Source organism: Macaca mulatta, chromosome 18 (genome assembly GCF_049350105.2).
Source record: "Macaca mulatta isolate MMU2019108-1 chromosome 18, T2T-MMU8v2.0, whole genome shotgun sequence".
NCBI classification, from domain to species: Eukaryota; Metazoa; Chordata; class Mammalia; order Primates; family Cercopithecidae; genus Macaca; species Macaca mulatta.
This window is the reverse complement of record NC_133423.1, coordinates 65901484-65919034: the sequence shown is the minus strand read 5'-3', so window position 1 is coordinate 65919034 and position 17551 is coordinate 65901484. Positions and strand designations below refer to the sequence as shown.

General features: G+C 42.5%; 1 protein-coding gene across 5 annotated transcripts in view; it reads right to left on the bottom strand.

Moving 5' to 3' along the window:
* KCTD1 (potassium channel tetramerization domain containing 1) overlaps nt 1–17551 on the bottom strand; it is a 200275-nt gene that overhangs the window by 46346 nt on the left and 136378 nt on the right. For 4 of the 5 annotated variants that reach the window (XM_028837864.2, XM_028837869.2, XM_028837865.2 and 1 more), the window contains exon 2: nt 1206–1384. In XM_028837864.2, coding sequence (XP_028693697.1) covers nt 1206–1384 — 179 coding nt within the window. Of the gene's footprint in view, nt 1–1205; nt 1385–8083; nt 8262–17551 lie in introns of all 5 variants that reach the window. The other variant, XM_028837866.2, reaches the window with a different exon arrangement.

Here is a 17551-nt window from a genome sequence, read left to right as displayed (position 1 = left end):
AGCAAAAAACTTCCCTTACAGGATCTGGGCATAGCCCCCACATCTGGGGCAGAGCCAGGAGGGTTGTCCCAGGGTAGAAAGGAAATTATTTCTTTGAAACTCCTTTAGAAATGGGTGGTTGGGGCCAGGTGCAGTGGCTCACACCTGTAATCCCAGCACTTTGGCCATGGCCAAGGTAGAAGAATTGCCTGAGGCCAGGAGTTCGAGACCAGTCTAGGCAACATAGTGCAACCCCATCTCTACAAAAAATTTAAAAAAATTAGCCAGGTGCAATGGCTCACACCTATAGTCCCAGCACTTTCGGAGGCTGAGATGGAAGAATTGCTGAGGCCAGGAGTTCAAGACTAGCCTTGGCAACATAGTCTGTCCCTGTCTCTACAAAAAATAAAAAAAAAATTAGGTGGGCATGGGGGCATGCACCTATGGTCTCAGCTCCCGGGAAGGCTGAGGTGGAAGGGTCACTTAAGCCCAGAAGGTCAAGGCTGCAATGAGCCATGTTTGCACCACTGCACTCCAGCCTGGGCGACAGAACAAGACCCTGACTGCAAAATAATAATAACAACAACAACAATAATAATAATAATAATAAAGAAATGGGTGGGCAGGGGCATGGGAGGAGATAAGTCATAAACATAAATGTATACTGCCTATTTGTAAATCACCCTTTATCTTTAAACAATTTGTATATTTATTTATCTACCTTAAGTTCGTAAGTTCCATGGCCCGCCCTTTTTTTAAAACTATACTATTTTGGCTTCATGGATTTTTGCATACAGATCTAAATATAATGCCTCACTGCTGAGAATCTCTTTTTTTTTTTTTCTAGTCCACAAGTTGATGAACCAACTCATTTCCTATAAAATTATCAGAACCTATAAGAAAGCATGTTTTTAAAGAAGGAAGGAACGAAGGCGTTGGGGAGCAATCACCATCTTTTTTGTACTACATTGAGAATTATGAATATCATTGTAGAGCAAAATATCACAGTATTCCATTCTCCTGTGACATTTTTACATGGACTCGACTAAGCTGCGGGTCCAATCCTGATTCGAAGACGTCCAGCCTAGGCAGCAGGGTGGCTCACACACTTTCACGTCCTGCCCCCTGCCTCCACGAGGCTACGCTGCTATGCTTGTCAAAGGAAAAACAGTTAGGTTATCAAATACATGCACGTCAGAGTCTAATTTTTCAGTTTTTCAGATTACCTGGATTCAGGGTATTTGGTGAGGGTGGCCAGGCTGCTGGTGTACATGTGGCCGCCCACATCAATGTGGACAGGCGCATTGGATTTTGTGAGTTGTGCTGGAGTAGGGATGCCTTGGTTGTTCAGTGGAGATGCAGGGGATCTAGTGATCAGAGGTCTTGACATATTGGGCCGACTGTCCTACAGAGAGATAAGCAAGTTTAGACACTTTTTCTCTTTACAGCAGAAAGATAGGAAATACATATAGCATAAGGAATGAACAAGTGATTAACGATACTCATTCAGTAATAAAACCTGAAAAACCGGCAAGCTCTTGCTTTTGTTATCATGAGTATCAGAAAAACAAATTCTGTATTAAAGAAAAGGAAATCTTCACATGCTCAGAAATAAGGAGCTGAACTAATGTTCACTTCAAATAACTCTGAGGACTATGAAGGCTTATTATACTAACAAATTCTTGCATTTATCAATTGACAAATCGCAACTAGTATGATATGAAAAGTCTATTCATTCCAAATAAAACAACAATCAAACCCTTCAAACAATACATATCTAAATAAAATGCATATGAGTTAGCCCTCTCTTTGAAAACTTCCTCATTGCTATGCACTTGGAATAAAACAGACCCCTGACACCTGTGTTCTACAAAATGTTTTCTTAAACTTTTTCAAATCAGGAAAAAGAGAGCATACTGGTCTAGCCATCAGCTCACATACTCAAAGCAACCTCGCAAAGAGGTACGACAAATTTATCAGTCAATATACCCTCAAATGATAAATATGTGCTTGCTCATGGACCACAAGCGAACTGCTCTTCTGTATGCCTCAAGTTCCCAAAGTGTAACTGAGGCAGATGTTGATGTGCGGTCGCACAGGCGAAGGGGCAATGTGAGCAAACAGACCAGAATGAGGATATCACCTGCTGGCAGCAAGAACATGTTTAAGAAATTGTACCTTTTTTTTTTTTTTTTTTTGAGATAGGGTCCCCAGGCTAGAGTGCAGTGGTATGATCATGGTTCACTGCAGCCTCAACCTCCTAGGCCCAAGCAATCCTCCCGCCTCAGCCTCCCTAGTAGCTGGGACTACAGGCACCCGCCACTATGCCCAGCTAATTTTTATGTTTGTTGTAGAAACAGGGTTTCTTCATGTCGCCCATGCTGATCTTGACCTCCTGGGCTCAGGCGACCTGCTCATCTCAGCCTCCCAAAGTGCTAGGATTACAGGCGTGAACCACCTCACCCGGGCAGAAACTATACTCTTGAGAAAATAAATTATTACATCCTTTCCATGGATACAATATAAATATTTCAAATGCTATCAAAACATGGTTGTTTGCTTTTAAATTAGAGCCCAAACCACAGACAAGTAAAGATAGGTCTCTGGTATTCAATGAAGGGGTCAAACATTTAGAGTATCTAACTGAAGAATAAGCTAAAATAGCACTTATGCACGAATTCTGTAACACCAATGACACACGTATACTCTCAGATTTATAATTTAGCCAAAGATTGCTTTCAAACATGCAAACAATGTATGGCAAAGCCAGGGATTTTGAAAAATGCCTTTGATGGAGACCACAAAGGGGAAGTCATCTAGCTTTTCTGCATAAAACACAGCATGATAAAATATAAATTTGCAAAACATCATAGATTTTATGATCTGGAACAGCTTCAGGAGTTACCTGGGGCACAACTGTTAGACCACTTAGCATTAACCACATGTCCAAGCAAGACTGTGAATGCACATGCTTTCTGAAACTCAACATCTACTGTGAATGGGGTGGTGACTGGGCCTTTACGCAAAATGTTTACCATCTGTGTTATGTGTTTCTACATGCTGAATTAACAGAGCCTAGAAACAGTTATAGAAAAAGAGTTAACGTTTTAGTTCTTAAATCGGCTGGTCGGCTCAAGGGTGTTTACTACATTATTCTTTATATGTTTCTAGATATTTTTAACAATGCAAAATAGATATTGAAAAACACAACAGGATGTTTGTAACACACAAAGAAGGAGAGTTAAAGGGGTATTAGGTATTGGAAAAAAATTTAAAAACCAAGACAGCTGGTAGTAAATATAAAACAGGTAAGGTTCAGAAATACTAAAAGTAGCATTTTAAAATTTGGATGACAGAAAACACATTTTTCCTTTAAAAATGCTATCATACAACCTCCACTTTTAACAGACACATACTGACTTCCTTTTAGAAAATGATTCCCTGGGACAGACACACACATACACACGCGCACACACACAGGCACACGCACACCTCCCTCCCTGTTACATTTTAGCCCATCATAGTGCGGCAGAGTCTGTAATAGTTTTTCAATTGGACGCATTCTCTATCCTGCCTGAAGGTGCTCAGGCGAAAATGAACAGATTTGCAGGGTTAATATTGTCGTTAGACTGTGACCTCATTCAGCACGGCTCTAACACTGCCAGGTCTATATAGAAAGAGAGAAAAATGAAAGCGTAACTGATCGGTTGAAGCATTCCAGATTTCTCAGAATATATACCATTTACATTGTAAGTCATAAATGCAATGGATATTGCTAAATTTAAAATTAAACTAGTGTTTCTTCAGCTCAGGGTAGGGGTGGGGTGGGGTGGGCTGGGCATTGACCCTTAAGGGCGAGGATTAGAACTGCCCTCCTTTGGTGAGTCCTCTTGGTTCTCCTAGGCTGGATCTCCCCATCCTGGATGTTCTCCTCTTTCTGCAGGGTTGCTCTGGCTACGCTCATTTCTAAGGCATTAACTGATATTAGTTAACCCAGTCAGGGCTTTTCACTTCACTTGGTATTTTCCATATGGGGCAGATTGTAAGAACTTTTTTTTAAGAGACAGAGTCTCTCTCCGTTGCCCAGGCTGGAGTGCTGTGGTGTGATCAAAGCTGCTCACTGCAGCCTCAAACTTCTGGGATCAAGCGATCCCCCCACCTCAGCTTCCCAAGTAACTGGTACTACAGGTACATGCCACCACACCTGGCTATTATTATTATTATTGACATAGTATCTTACTCTGTCACCCAGGCTGGCGCCATTTCATTTCATTGCAACCTCCACTTCCCAGGCTCAAGCGATTCTCCAGCCTCAGCCTCCTGAGTAGCTGACACTACAGGTACAGGCCACTAATGCCCAGCTAATTTTTATATTTTTAGTAGAGACAGGTTTTTGCCATGTTGCCCAGACTGGTCTTGAACTCGTGAGCTCAAAGTGATCCTTCTGCCTCGGCCTCCAAAGTGTTAGGATTACAGGCATGAGCCACCACATCAGGCCTAATTTTTTATTTTTAACGTTTTTAGAGACAGGGGTCTCACTGTGTAGCCCAGGCTGGCCTTGAACTCCTGCCCTCAAGCAATCCTCCTGCTTCAGCCTCCCAAGTCACTGGGATTACAGGTGTGAGCCACTGTACCTGATATATGAGAACTTTTAAAATCCTCAGACTGGTGTTAGGGGAGGATATTTGGGGCTGAGAGTCTGGGCACTTGTAATAGACGTTGGAGTTGATGCTCAGTATCTATCCCATTGACTCCAGATGCTTCATCTAACACAGTTGTGGCAACCTCTTTCCTTGGCCAGTAGCTGCAGCTGACACTTTCTCAACTTTACCTAGATGGACACTGAAGTCCAGGATGGGACGCTGCTACCTGCAGCTGCCATCTCCCTGCCAGTTTAAGGATGAAGCCAATGCCCAGGATGGCAGAGCTGAGAGCTGGAAGGAAGCCAGGTCCTCGCTGACATTGTTGACACACTGCATCAGCCATCTCTCAGCCTCCCACCTCTAGATTTTCTGTGACTTGGGAAAATAAATTTCTGTATTTGTAAAGCGAGTTTGAAGTGGGATTTCTGCCACCTGTCTTGATAAGGAATCCTTCCTGTTACACAGCTGCTTCCCTGCGAGGTTGTTTGGCTTGGGGGGCCTTGGCCAGGGATGCCAAGCATGGCTGCCCACTGAGATGCAGCAGAGCCTTCTGTCGTTCCATCATCGTCCTCAACTCTACCTTCCCATCATCATCTTAGTTTGTGTATGTCTTTCAGGATTACTTCTAGAGAAAGGAAAACCATAACCTTTAACCAGAAAGAGTGCAAGTGACTTGGATGCGCCATCACACTGCTGAAGAAACAACTGAGAGTGCTAAAGACTATTTCGATTTCTGCGCATTGCTCAGGCAGAGCGCTCTGTGCTAAAACTCCTTCCGGAATACAGAGGAAGAATCCGGGAGACGAACCCTGTCCTAACACGAAGCTACTTGATTACTGCTCCTCCCCTGTGCAGCCCATTGTTCTCTCCTTCAAAACATTTTCACTTATTTTTATTTTTTAGAGACAGGGTTTCACTCTCTTGCCCAGGCTGGAGTGCAGTGGCACAATCATAGCTCACTACAGCCTTGAGCTCCTGGGCTCAAGTGATCTTCTTGTCTCAGTCTTCCCAGTAGCTCGGTCTACAGGTGTGCACCACCACACCTGGCCAACTAAAAACATTTTTTTGTAGACACGGGGTCTTGCTATGTTGCTCAGGCTGGTCTTAAACTCCTGGCCTCAACTGATCTTCCCACCTAGGCCTCCCAAAGTGCTGGAATTACAGGAATGAGCCACCAGGCCTGGACCATGACATTTTATTATTATTATTATTATTATTATTATTATTATTATTTTGAGACAGGGTCTCACCTCTGTCACTCAGGCTGGAGTGCAGTGGCATGATCTCAGTTTGGTGCAGCTTCTGCCTCCCAGGTTCAAGCAATTTTCATGCCTCAGCTTCCTAAGTAGCTGGGACTACAGGAGTGCACCACCACACCTGGCTAATTTATTTTTTTCATGTTTTTAGTATAAATGGGGTTTCACCATGTTGCCCAGGCTGGTCTCCAGCTCTTGAGCTCAGGCGATCAGCCCGCCTCGGCCTCCCAAAGTGCTGAGATTATAGGTGTGAGCCACTGCGCCCAGCCCATGACATTTATTAACATCTCTTGAGTGCCAGGCATTGTTCCAAATGATAAGTGAACAAGAGTAAACAAAACAGGCTGGTCTCTGGCCTCACCAGTCCTGCTGTTCAGTAGAAGAGAGCCCATGAAACATGCGACTGCAATCAGGACAGAGGAAGGCCGGGGTACTACAGCAGCTGATGGAGGGGACATTTAACCCAGGGTGGGGGCTGGAAGGATGGGGAAGGATCCCTAGAGACTGAGAACTGAGAACTTAACAAACACTGGGAAGTAGGAAGGAGGGTCCCAAGTGGTATTCCCAAGGCTCCAAAGTGGGAGAGGGCATGGTACCTTCCAGAAATTAAAAATTCAGCATAGTGTCACAACCACTTATTTTTTTCTCCCAGGTTGAGGGATAATGCGGGAGACAGAAGCTTGTATGGTGATCTGTGGTCTGAGAACCACAGAATTACATGATAATTTACAATGAAAAAATAAATGAAGCCCACCATAATAACATCCTTGTGTCTGGAGAAGAAGAGGTGGAAAGGTAGGGAGCTAAGACCCCACATTCTAAACAGAGCTGTCCACAGAACTTTCTGCAGTGGAGGAGATGCTCTGGACCTACACAGTTCAATACGGTCACCACCAGCCACAAGTGGGTGTCATAGTGAGACTGAATCTTTAATTTTATTTTAGTTAATTTAAATTTTAATTTAGGCCAGCCGTGGTGGCTCACGCCTGTAATTCCAGCACTTTGGGAGGCCAAGGTGGGCAGACCACCTGAGGTCAGGAGTGTGAGCCCAGCCTGGCCAACATGGCAAAACCTCATCTCTATTAAAAATACAAAAATTGGCCGGGCACGGTGGCTCAAGCCTGTAATCCCAGCACTTTGGGAGGCCGAGACGGGTGGATCACGAGGTCAGGAGATCGAGACCATCCTGGCTAACACGGTGAAACCCCGTCTCTACTAAAAAATACAAAAAAACTAGCCGGGCGAGGGGGCGGGCGCCTGTAGTCCCAGCTACTTGGGAGGCTGAGGCAGGAGAATGGCATAAACCTGGGAGGTGGAGCTTGCAGTGAGCTGAGATCTGGCCACTGCACTCCAGCCTGGGTGACAGAGCGAGACTCCGTCTCAAAACAAAAACAAAAACAAAAACAAAAACACAAACAGTACAAAAATTAGCCGGGTGTGGTGGCAGGTGCCTGTAATCCCAGTTACTCGTGAGGCTGAGGCAGGAGAATTGCTTGAACATGGGAGATGGAGGTTTCATTGAGCCAAGATTGTACCACCGTACTCCAGCCTAGGCAACACAGCAAAACTCTGTCTCAATAATAATAATAATAATAATAATAATAATAATAAATTTTAATTTAGATAGCTACCTGTGGCTAGTTGCCATCATTTTGGACAGTGTAGTAACTTTGGGTAGAAGTAAACTTTGCTGAAATTTTTCTTAATATTTGGAAGCCCAAATCATGACTGACTTGAATTTCCCACTCCTGTGATGGAGAAGCAGGAGTATTTTAGAACTGAATACAATTTATTCTTATTTCTTAGAGACAGGGTCTCACTCTGTTGCCAAGGCTGGAATGGAGTGGTGCTATCAGGGCTCACTGAAGCCTTGAGCTCCTGGGGTCAAGCGATTCTCCTGCCTCATTTTCCCAAGTAGGTGGGATTACAGGTGTGTGCCACTACACTTGGCTAATTAAAAAAAATTTTTTTCTTTTTTTGTAGAGATGGGGACTCGCTATGTTTATCCAGGCTGGTCTTGAACTCATGGCCTCAAGTGATCAAATGCCTTATGACCCCTCACACACACATTCATTTCCCTCTCCCTTTCTAACAGTATTTCTCCCTTCTTTACTGACACTATACTTTTTTTTAAAAAAAAGAATGATGCCCTATGGATTTGGTAGAGCACTGAAGAAAAGGTGTCAGGAACAAAAGGACACGTACTGTATGATTGTATTTACATGAAGTGACAGGCAGGCAGGACGATGACAAAGATCAGAACAACGGCCACCTTTGGGAGTAGTAGCTGGAGGAGGGAGTGACCAGCAAAGCTGCACATCTTGATCTGAGTGGTGACACAGTTGTATACATATGCACGCGGAGGATTCGTTCACTTTAAGTTCTATTAAATAAAAATAAGATAAACTGAAAATAATCTTGGGAAAAAATCCTCCAATTAGAACACTTTACTGTTGAAATACTTACTTAAATTTCTGTGAAATAACACTTTTTTTAAAGCCAAAAAAAGTGCTTATTATTTCCTTTGATAGAATTCACCAAATCTGACTAAAATATACTCTGACCTGAACCAGCCCTTAGGAATTCTATTTCTAATTCTTCCTTTCCCATATCTGTCCTGAACAGATTTTCCAGGCGTGCTGATCAGTGCATCTTTAACATTTCCGTTTCCCAGCTCCTTCCCATAGCTTCATCATCCATCTCACCTACCCAACAGAGGAGCAATGATTTTTTTGGTAGTAAAATCCTTCAAGGGATTTGACTTCAGGCATCTTTCAAAAGAAGCAAATGAAAAATCTGCCTTCTAACCTAGCTGCGTGCTGTTCAAACGGGAGCCCTAGGGGTACTGCCTTGAACAAATGAGCTGAAGTTTAAACTGAAAGTTTTAATGACTTTATTTGTTAAGAATGTGTATGTCCCTGTCTTATGTCACGTTTCACTATTGAGTTTGACCATATTACCTCCTTCACTGGAGAAAGAAACAGGCTTCTTAGTGATAGCTCCAGAAAAGCATGTCAGTGGTAAAATACCCATATTCTCTGACATTTTAATTCATAACATTCAGTAGAGCAGTGAAAGAATGTAATACAGATCATAACTTTTCCACAAATTTCAACCTCAATTTAAATATATTTCTTTCTCTCTCTCTCTTTCTCTCTCTCTCTCTCTCAGACACACACACACACACACACACACACACACACACACACACACACACCCCATCTGTATTATATGGCATACTTGGATATGGGAATGTTCTGATTAACTCTGATAGTCTGACAAGGGTAATCAAAAGTGTCTTAGGCAAGGATCTTGCTTCCTGGGACGGAAATCTGTAGTTGCCTTGGGAGTGTTGTTTCAAGAATGACAATCATTGGACTCTCAATAAAGGTTCTTACAAGAAAACATCACTTTACTGACCATAGCTACTTAATTGTATAGCAAGACTCTCAACCATAACGTCAATGTATTTTGAAAGAGGCCTCACTGGTTTCTTCATTCATTCAAGTGCTATTTATTGGGCACCTATCACCTGCCAAACTCTATGTTCTCCATTGACTTTAACTAAATAGCAGAATGAGCCTGAAGAGAAAGAAAATAATCTTTCTGGTAATTTCACTTAAGAAAAACAAAACAAAACAAAACAAAACGCAGCAGTGATTCAAAATTGATGAGTACTGTATGCATAATTTAGAGAACAGTTTCTGTCAATCTTGACCATTTGGGAAACAACGAAGAATTAGCCCAAAAGAGTCTCCTGAGTATCCAAATTTGATGTCAAGCTTTCTAGTCACTTTATTCATAGGAGCCCCCTTCAAATTCATAGAGACTACTTACTCTTTTTTAAGAATGTAATAAAATTTTAAAAATTTTATTTTTAATTGACACTTAATTGTACATATTTATGAGGTACAGAGTGTTAATTCCATATATGTATACAATGCTCAGATCAGAGTAATTAGGATATCCATCACTTCAACCATTTATCATTTCTTTGTGTTACTTATTCTTAATCATTATAAGAAGTGGGATTATTGGTTTTCTAGCTCACAGGACAGTAGCTACTTGCTAAAATCACCTAAAATTAAGTCATCCAAAGATCAATCCTCAGAATAAATTAGATTGGAAAGTATACAATATATTGAATAAAAATTTCCATCCCAAAACAGTAAAGGAAAACATTTTTCTAAGTTAAGACAATTTTCAAAACTCCATATAACTGGCAAAGTCACATATACAGGGCACCCTAAGTAAGGGTACAGGAGAAAAAGCCCTGCTCCTTCGGAATCTGAAGACCTGGTTTGAACTCAGCCGCCCGCCCCCTGTGCAATCTCTGAGAAGTTACCAAACTGATCTAACTCCAGTATCCTCATCTCTAAGACGGGAATCAAATTGCCCTACCCGACAGAGGGGCAAAGATGGCAGTAGATGAGACAGTGCTTGGGAAGACATCTAACAGAGTGTCTGGCATTTAGAAGGAAAAAATGAAGTTTCTTTCTTTCCTCTGAGCACAAATAAAGTGAAATTTGACAAGCCAGATGGACAGACAGACAAGCCTTCTACAGACCTAGTGAGAAGTACAGGGAACTACTTTAAGGTCACTGAGCGGCAAGGCCCAACAAAAAGGCAGTACTTTGCATTGATGTAACACAGTATTGCATTGTGGGGTGCACATAAATAAAAAGAAAATGGGACAGAGATGCTAATTATGTGCCTTGGACAAAGTGTATGAAAGGAAGCAGAGAATGAAATCATTACAGTAGGTTCATGAAATGGTACTTGAGCTGTATTGCTTTTTCTTTTCAGATTAAAATCGTAATTTCACAGAATTAAAGACAAATTAAAAATAGGGTGCTTCAAAGTTGTTTCAAAATGACCAGGGACTGTGTTAAATTAATCTGCAGTTCTTCCCTAATCTGAAGTGGTAAAATGTTACCCTTCTTGCTGTGGGGCAGGACAAGGTGTTACTGCTGTTTATCTATTTCACTGCACAGTCTGTCTGCCAGATACAGTGAGTGTCCTCAACATGCCTTTTTTTTTTCTTTTTCATAGTGAAATATGTATCTGAGAAGCTCCCTTATTAGATTACCAAGCTGAGGCCATGAAAAGAATGACTATTGGCCAACATTTCTCTGCTTTTAGTTCAAAAAGGAAATGAACTTGAGAAAAATAACATCTGAATAGAATTTCACAAGTTTCTTATAGCCGAATTAATTTTTAAAATAGATTTCTTACATATTTTTAAATACACTTAAAACACTAGAGAATAATTTAAATACATTCTACAGCTCAACTATAGATACTGTTCACTTTTAAAAAGCTAAAACATAGCATTAAAAGTGACAGAGCAGCTTCAGTAATAATAGTTCTATAGGGAAAGGCCATTTTTGCAAATGTGTGTAGGTACAATAAAAAATTGTAGCATTAAATGCACCAAAATATTAGTAGGCATTAGGACCGGGTGATGATGCTACAGGCAAAAATTTTTAGTTGCTTTTATTTATGCTATACAGAGTTGAATATTTACTACTATTGAATTTTAAAAATGGAAAAAAAATAGCGCTCAATTGTCCAATCAAATCATTTAGTACATACTCTTGACACACTGCTATATTTTACCTTCATAATAGGATTTTTGAGATTTTTAAGAGGCCAGAATGAAGAAATACAGGAATGGAACTAAACTTAGGGATAATACTTCCCTTTTCTTAATTTTCTTGCCAGGGAGCAAATGCACGGAACTGAGTATTAAATGGGCTTCAGGTCAAGGAAGCTTGTATTCAGCTGACAAGCAAGACGATTTCATTTGATCCTGAAAGACAGGGTCAGTCGCCTATAGTTCCCACACTCTCAGGGTCTGTCTGGTCGTCTGCCCCCTCTTCTAGATCCCTCCATTCCCAGCTCTAAAACACGGCAAGAGCAAAATGATCAAAGCTATCCAAGTACACTGCCTGCGTTTCCTGAAGTCGCCCTGCACACACTCTTGTGGGGGGAAGATGCGAACGACACCAAATGTTGGCAATGAAACAGCATCTAACACGTAGAGGGGGCCTTCAAGTCTGAAATCAGAAACCTCTGCACAATGTTAGGTATTATCACCATTTCAGAGAAGGAAGTTGACTCTGAGGTCAAGTGGCTTAGCCTATAATTATCTAGTAATAAATTTACTGTGATATTTTACATGCTAGCCATTGTGTACCCAGATAAGGTTGCCACTCTCTTATTACTAGGCTATACATGCTCTGGCATTCCCTGGAGGAGGGAGAGATTTGCCTTGTTCCTTTCACCCTGTCTGTGTTTGGGGGTGAACATACTGGCTGGAGGCTTAGAAGGAGGGTCAGTGATCACAGAGAAGGCGGGGACCAGCTGGCCCAGGAAGTGGACACCTCCCCTACCACAGAAAATTGGCACTTTATTCACTCCCCTAACTCTCAGTTCCATGTGCATTTAGCAGGACGTATTGGCCTCTACATAAATCATAAACTTACTAACTTCTTGGATGTGGTCATAGAAAGTCCTCATTCAGCAGAGTATCCAAAGCTAAATGTGCTCCTTTTAATCTGAATTGAGTCTCTGGGAACCTCCTCCAAGACTTTTTTTTGTGGAGATGGAGTCTCACTCTGTCGCCCAGGCTGGAGTGCAGTGGCGCAATCTCGGCTCACTGCAGCCTCTGCCTCCTGGGTTCAAGCAATTCTCTTGCCTCAGCCTCCCAAGTAGCTGGGATTACAGGTGCCCGCCACCACGCCCAGCTAATTTTTTGTATTTTAGTAGAGACAGGGTTTCACTGTGTTGCCCAGGCTGGTTTCGAACTCCTGAGCTCAGGCAATCCGCCTGCCTCGGCCTCTTAAAGTGCTAAGATTACAGGCGTGAGCCACCGTGCCTGGCCTCCTCTGAGATTCTTAAGTGCCCATTTGCTTGACTTTTTTTGTATTAAAAAAAGAAAAGTTAAAATACACAGGTTTATACGTACATGACTTGCTCTATATAATAAATGTGTTCATAAAAAGTTCATTTGCTCATTTGTTCATTCATTTAGAAAATGTTGGCTGGTTGCTCTAATTGATGCCAGGCTAGGACACTATGGAAATGAACTCCTCAGGGAGTTTGTAAGTTTAATGTGAGAATTAGTCATATGCACAGGGAATTCCTGATGACAAGAGACCCCACATAAATAAAAATTTTTTGGCCAGATGTGGTGGCTCATGTCTGGAATCTCAGCACTTTGGGAGGCCAAGGCAGGTGGTCACTTAAGGCCAGGAGTTCAAGACCAGCCTTGACAACATGGTGAAATCCCATCTCTACTAAAAATACAAAAATTAGCCAGGTGTGGTGGTGCATGCCTGTAGTCCTAGCTACTCGGGAGGCTGAGGCAAGAGAATCACTTGAACCAGGGAGGTGGAGGCTGTAGTGGGCTGAAAAATTTTTTTTCAATCAAATTATGTCTGAAATACTTTGAGAACTAAATAATACTTAAATACCCCAAAGACTGCACTTCTCTGGGTTTTATAAATCCAGGGTGTATTATTTTTAAATAAGACGTACCTATATTTAGTAATTCCACATTACAAAGATCACACTTCTAACTTTTGCCCCAATTACCTTTTAAAGAGCAAACTATTTGTGGCACTTCTAACAGTGTTGACAAGGAGTAAGGGACCTAAACTCAGAAAGTTTTCCCAAGGATGCAACAACATAGAGACCAAGTTTTAGCCTAAGCTATGTCACCGATGAGCTATGTGGCCTTGGCAAATTCTTTTCTCCCTCACTTCAGCTTTCCCATTTATAATCTATGCAGTCGGACCAGATGCTCTATAATGCTCTTTCCAGTTCTGAATTTTTCCTAGTCTACGATTTTTAAAAAATATAAGCCATAGAGATTCAAATATCTTAAGAAAGCTAACATTTTAGAAGGTCAGAATTGGAATTCAAAACGCCTTTGAAAGAAAGGAGAACTGGTCATGAAATGAAAGGCATTCCAAAAGCATGAGTGCAAAAAAAGCCAACCCAGGGAGATTCCTTAACAATCACACCATTTTCTCTAGCTGATCGGGAAGATTACATTTTAATCACTACTGTTTTCTATTTGCCTCCACTGGCAGGAGAAAACAGCAAATAAAATATGGTGCTTAATAAGCAAAATGCCTACTTGGGAAAGATTCTTTACTTAGTGTCATTTTATTGGAGTATCATTTACTTATTTATGTCTTTCATTGTTCTAGAATATTAGTCTGAAAGCCGCTTGAGATTCGCCTGTAGAACAGGAAAAAAAATTTGTCTCAATGATATAAAGTGATGCTCTTTAAAAATAAAGTAACGATCTCTTGTAAGCAGAATCAGTGCCGAGTTTTCCAAAAGACATATTCGGTAATAAAAATTTTTAAAGGTGTTGGGGAGGAGAGAGCCAAGCACAGTGGCTTATGCCTGCAATCCCAGTGACTTGGAGGCTGAAGTAGGAGGGATGCTTGAGGCCAGGAGTTCGAGACCAGCCTGAGCAACATAGTGAGACAGTGTTTCTAAAAAGATTAAAAAACTAGCTGGGCGTGGTGGTCTCAGCCTACAGTCTGTGACTCAGGAGGATGAAACAGGAGGACTACTTGAGCCCAGGAGTTCGAGGCTGCAGTGAGCTCTGATCATGCCACTGCATCCCAGCCCAGGCAACACAGTGAGACCTCGTTCAAAAAAAAAAAAAAAAAAGAAAGAAAAGGCAGAGAGATGTTGAGGGAAGTAGTATCACGTTTACACTCAGACCTAATGGGTCATGTGTCCTGTTGATAGGCTCCAGGCCTAGCGATTTGCCAGAAACACTCCTCCTGGACCTAGGTGACATCTGGCATTCACTGGCATTCATTTGTCCTCAGAAAATATAGACCAATTCTCTTCTGGCCATTGGGCTGTCCAGTTCTTAGTTACATTTGTCCTATTTGGACCAATACTGCCTGCAGCTGAACTGCCAGACCTGGTATTAGCACAGGAGATTTGTTTCTTGGAATATTTCGGAGAGGACAGTGGTGGATGAAACTTCCTGCTTAGGAGCAGATGGGTGAGAAGATATCACTGAAAGCACAGATTAAGAAGCAGGCATTCGAATGAGCCCTCAAGACAGCAGTGAACAATCATCCTCCTCAGTATTTTATTGCATTGAGCTATTCTTTACAATTTTCACACTGTAAAGGAGACATCTGTGTTCTTGGAGATATATCTTAAAATAAAAACCAACAAGAGTACAAAACAAACCAACTTTTAAAAGATCAACCTGACTGGGAAGAAGTTTCCTGTAAAAATGGAAATGCATTAGAAAACCATCGTACCTTGTATCCAGATAGTGCTTCATGCACAGGAAGCCGCCATTTATGAGATCCCAGAACTCCAAAGACTTTACGAACAACCATGACCCTTGTAAGGTCCAGAGGAAGCAGCAGAGAAAGCCAATACCATCTTTTGCAAAGAAGGAACACACGGAGGCAGCAATATTTAGATTAGTTGCTCAAGTTCAAACAAGCTAGTTGGTTTAAAAGTTAGAGGCAAAATATTCCAGGATCTAAACTTGCATCCTCCTATCTTAGATGTCTGGGGCAATCTGGTGGCGTCTGACCCACTAGGGCTTAGACTCTGAAAACAGGCCTCTTTTTCCTATTTTTTTTTTTTTGAGATGGAGTCTCACTCTGTCACCCAGGCTGGAGTGCAATGGTACGATCTTGCTCAGCTCACTGCAACCTCCACTTCCTGAATTCAAACGATTTTCCTGCCTCAGCCTCCAGAGTGGGTAACTGGGATTACAGGTGTGCGCCATCAAGCCCAGCTGATTTTTGTATTTTTAGTAGAGACGGGATTTCACTGTGTTGGCCAGGCTGGTCTTAAACTCCTGGCCTCAGGTGATCCACCCACCTTGGCCTCCCAAAGTGCTAGGATTACAGACGTGAGCCACAACGGCCAGCGGAAAATAGGACATTTGCCCGTGGCAGCAGACGGCACTGCGCTAGAGCATTCCTGCCCGAGGAAGTGAAATGGGCGACAGAATTTCTTTGGTATTGTTAAGAGCCCAGCTGAATTTCATTAGATGGTTTTTAAAGCAAAAGACACAGTATATAATGCCAAGACAATGACAGGGGCTGGGAGAACACAGCGGATAAATGCAATTTTGTCTGAGAAGAAAAGGGGTCAGGGTCAGAGAAGCAGGAAAGGGACAGACAGCAGCTCTAAAGAGGCCAAGAAGTTAGAAGAAAGGGAAGGGGAGCAGGAAGTGAGGAAAGGACAGTGGTGTGGGAGGGAGTGAGAAAGAAACTGATGGAAAGGAAAATATAGGAGATGAGAGAGACAGGAGGACAGGGGTGTGTGTCAGGGAGGAGGGATCAGACTAGTTTCACCTCATTTTCCCAACCTCCTGTCTACTTACACATTCAGGAGGTCAGGCTAATGCCTGTGTGCTTCCCTATAGATCTTGTTTATCCACGGGAGGAACTTACTTGATCCCTCTGCAAGTGGGCCCTTTTGAATGAGAGAGGTTTGTAAGAAGAGAATGCTCCTGCATTTTTTTTTTTTTTTTTTTGAGACGGAGTCTCGCTCTGTCGCCCAGGCTGGAGTGCTGTGGCGCGATCTCGGCTCACTGCAAGCTCCGCCCCCCGGGTTTACGCCATTCTCCTGCCTCAGCCTCCCGAGTAGCTGGGACTACAGGCGCCGCCACCTCGCCTGGCTAGGTTGTTTTTTTTTTTTTTTTTTTTGTATTTTTTAGTAGAGACGGGGTTTCACCGGGTTAGCCAGGATGGTCTCGATCTCCTGACCTCGTGATCCGCCCGTCTCGGCCTCCCAAAGTGCTGGGATTACAGGCTTGAGCCACCGCGCCCGGCCCCAGCTCCTGCATTTTGCTTCAGTCCTCCCGCCAACCAATCTGAAAGATCCCTCTCTGTGTGGCTTCCTCCTGAAGATCCTGGGGCTGAAGACTGATTTTTAGAGCATCAGGTAGATCCTTGGCCCTGATGGAAAGTTCACCACTAAATGAGCTCACAGCATCACAGGCATCAGCTGAAAGCCTGCAGATGCAATCAGAATAAAATCAGGTGGTGAGTACCATCCAATTACTTTTCCTATCAACTCCCCACAGTACTTCATGAAATCCTTTTTTATTTTTGGTACTTGGTAGAAAATGAATACACAGTACTGAAGATGACAAAGCAAGCCGACAAGGCTCTATGATGGAGTGCTCTGATCTCTTTCCAGTAAGTGACCTCAGTAGTGATTTGTCCCTTGGGACAGCAGGCATCAAATGCTGTTTGATTTGTTACCTACCCAGCCCAAATGTCAATTAAAAGAAAAAACCAACCCCACAATTTCATGCTGTTAATAGGCACACATGTCAAGTAAAGGAAAATCAAACACTCACAAGATGATAGAGATTTTGTGGAAATAAAGTAAATACATAATACTTCCCAGGACAGAAACACTGATGCAGTCACCCTGCACAGTAAAAACTCCAGTAACCAGGAGGAACGAGGCAGCCTGTGCTCGCTGAGGAATCTCTGGGTTATCAGCCCACACTCTGAGAAGCGGGACATTAGGAGTGCTGGTAATACTGCAGTTTTTAAAAATGACAAGAAGGCAGCTGATATGGTTTGGCTCTGTGTCCCCATCCAAATCTCATCTTATAGCTCCCATAATCCCCATGTGTTGTGGGAGGGA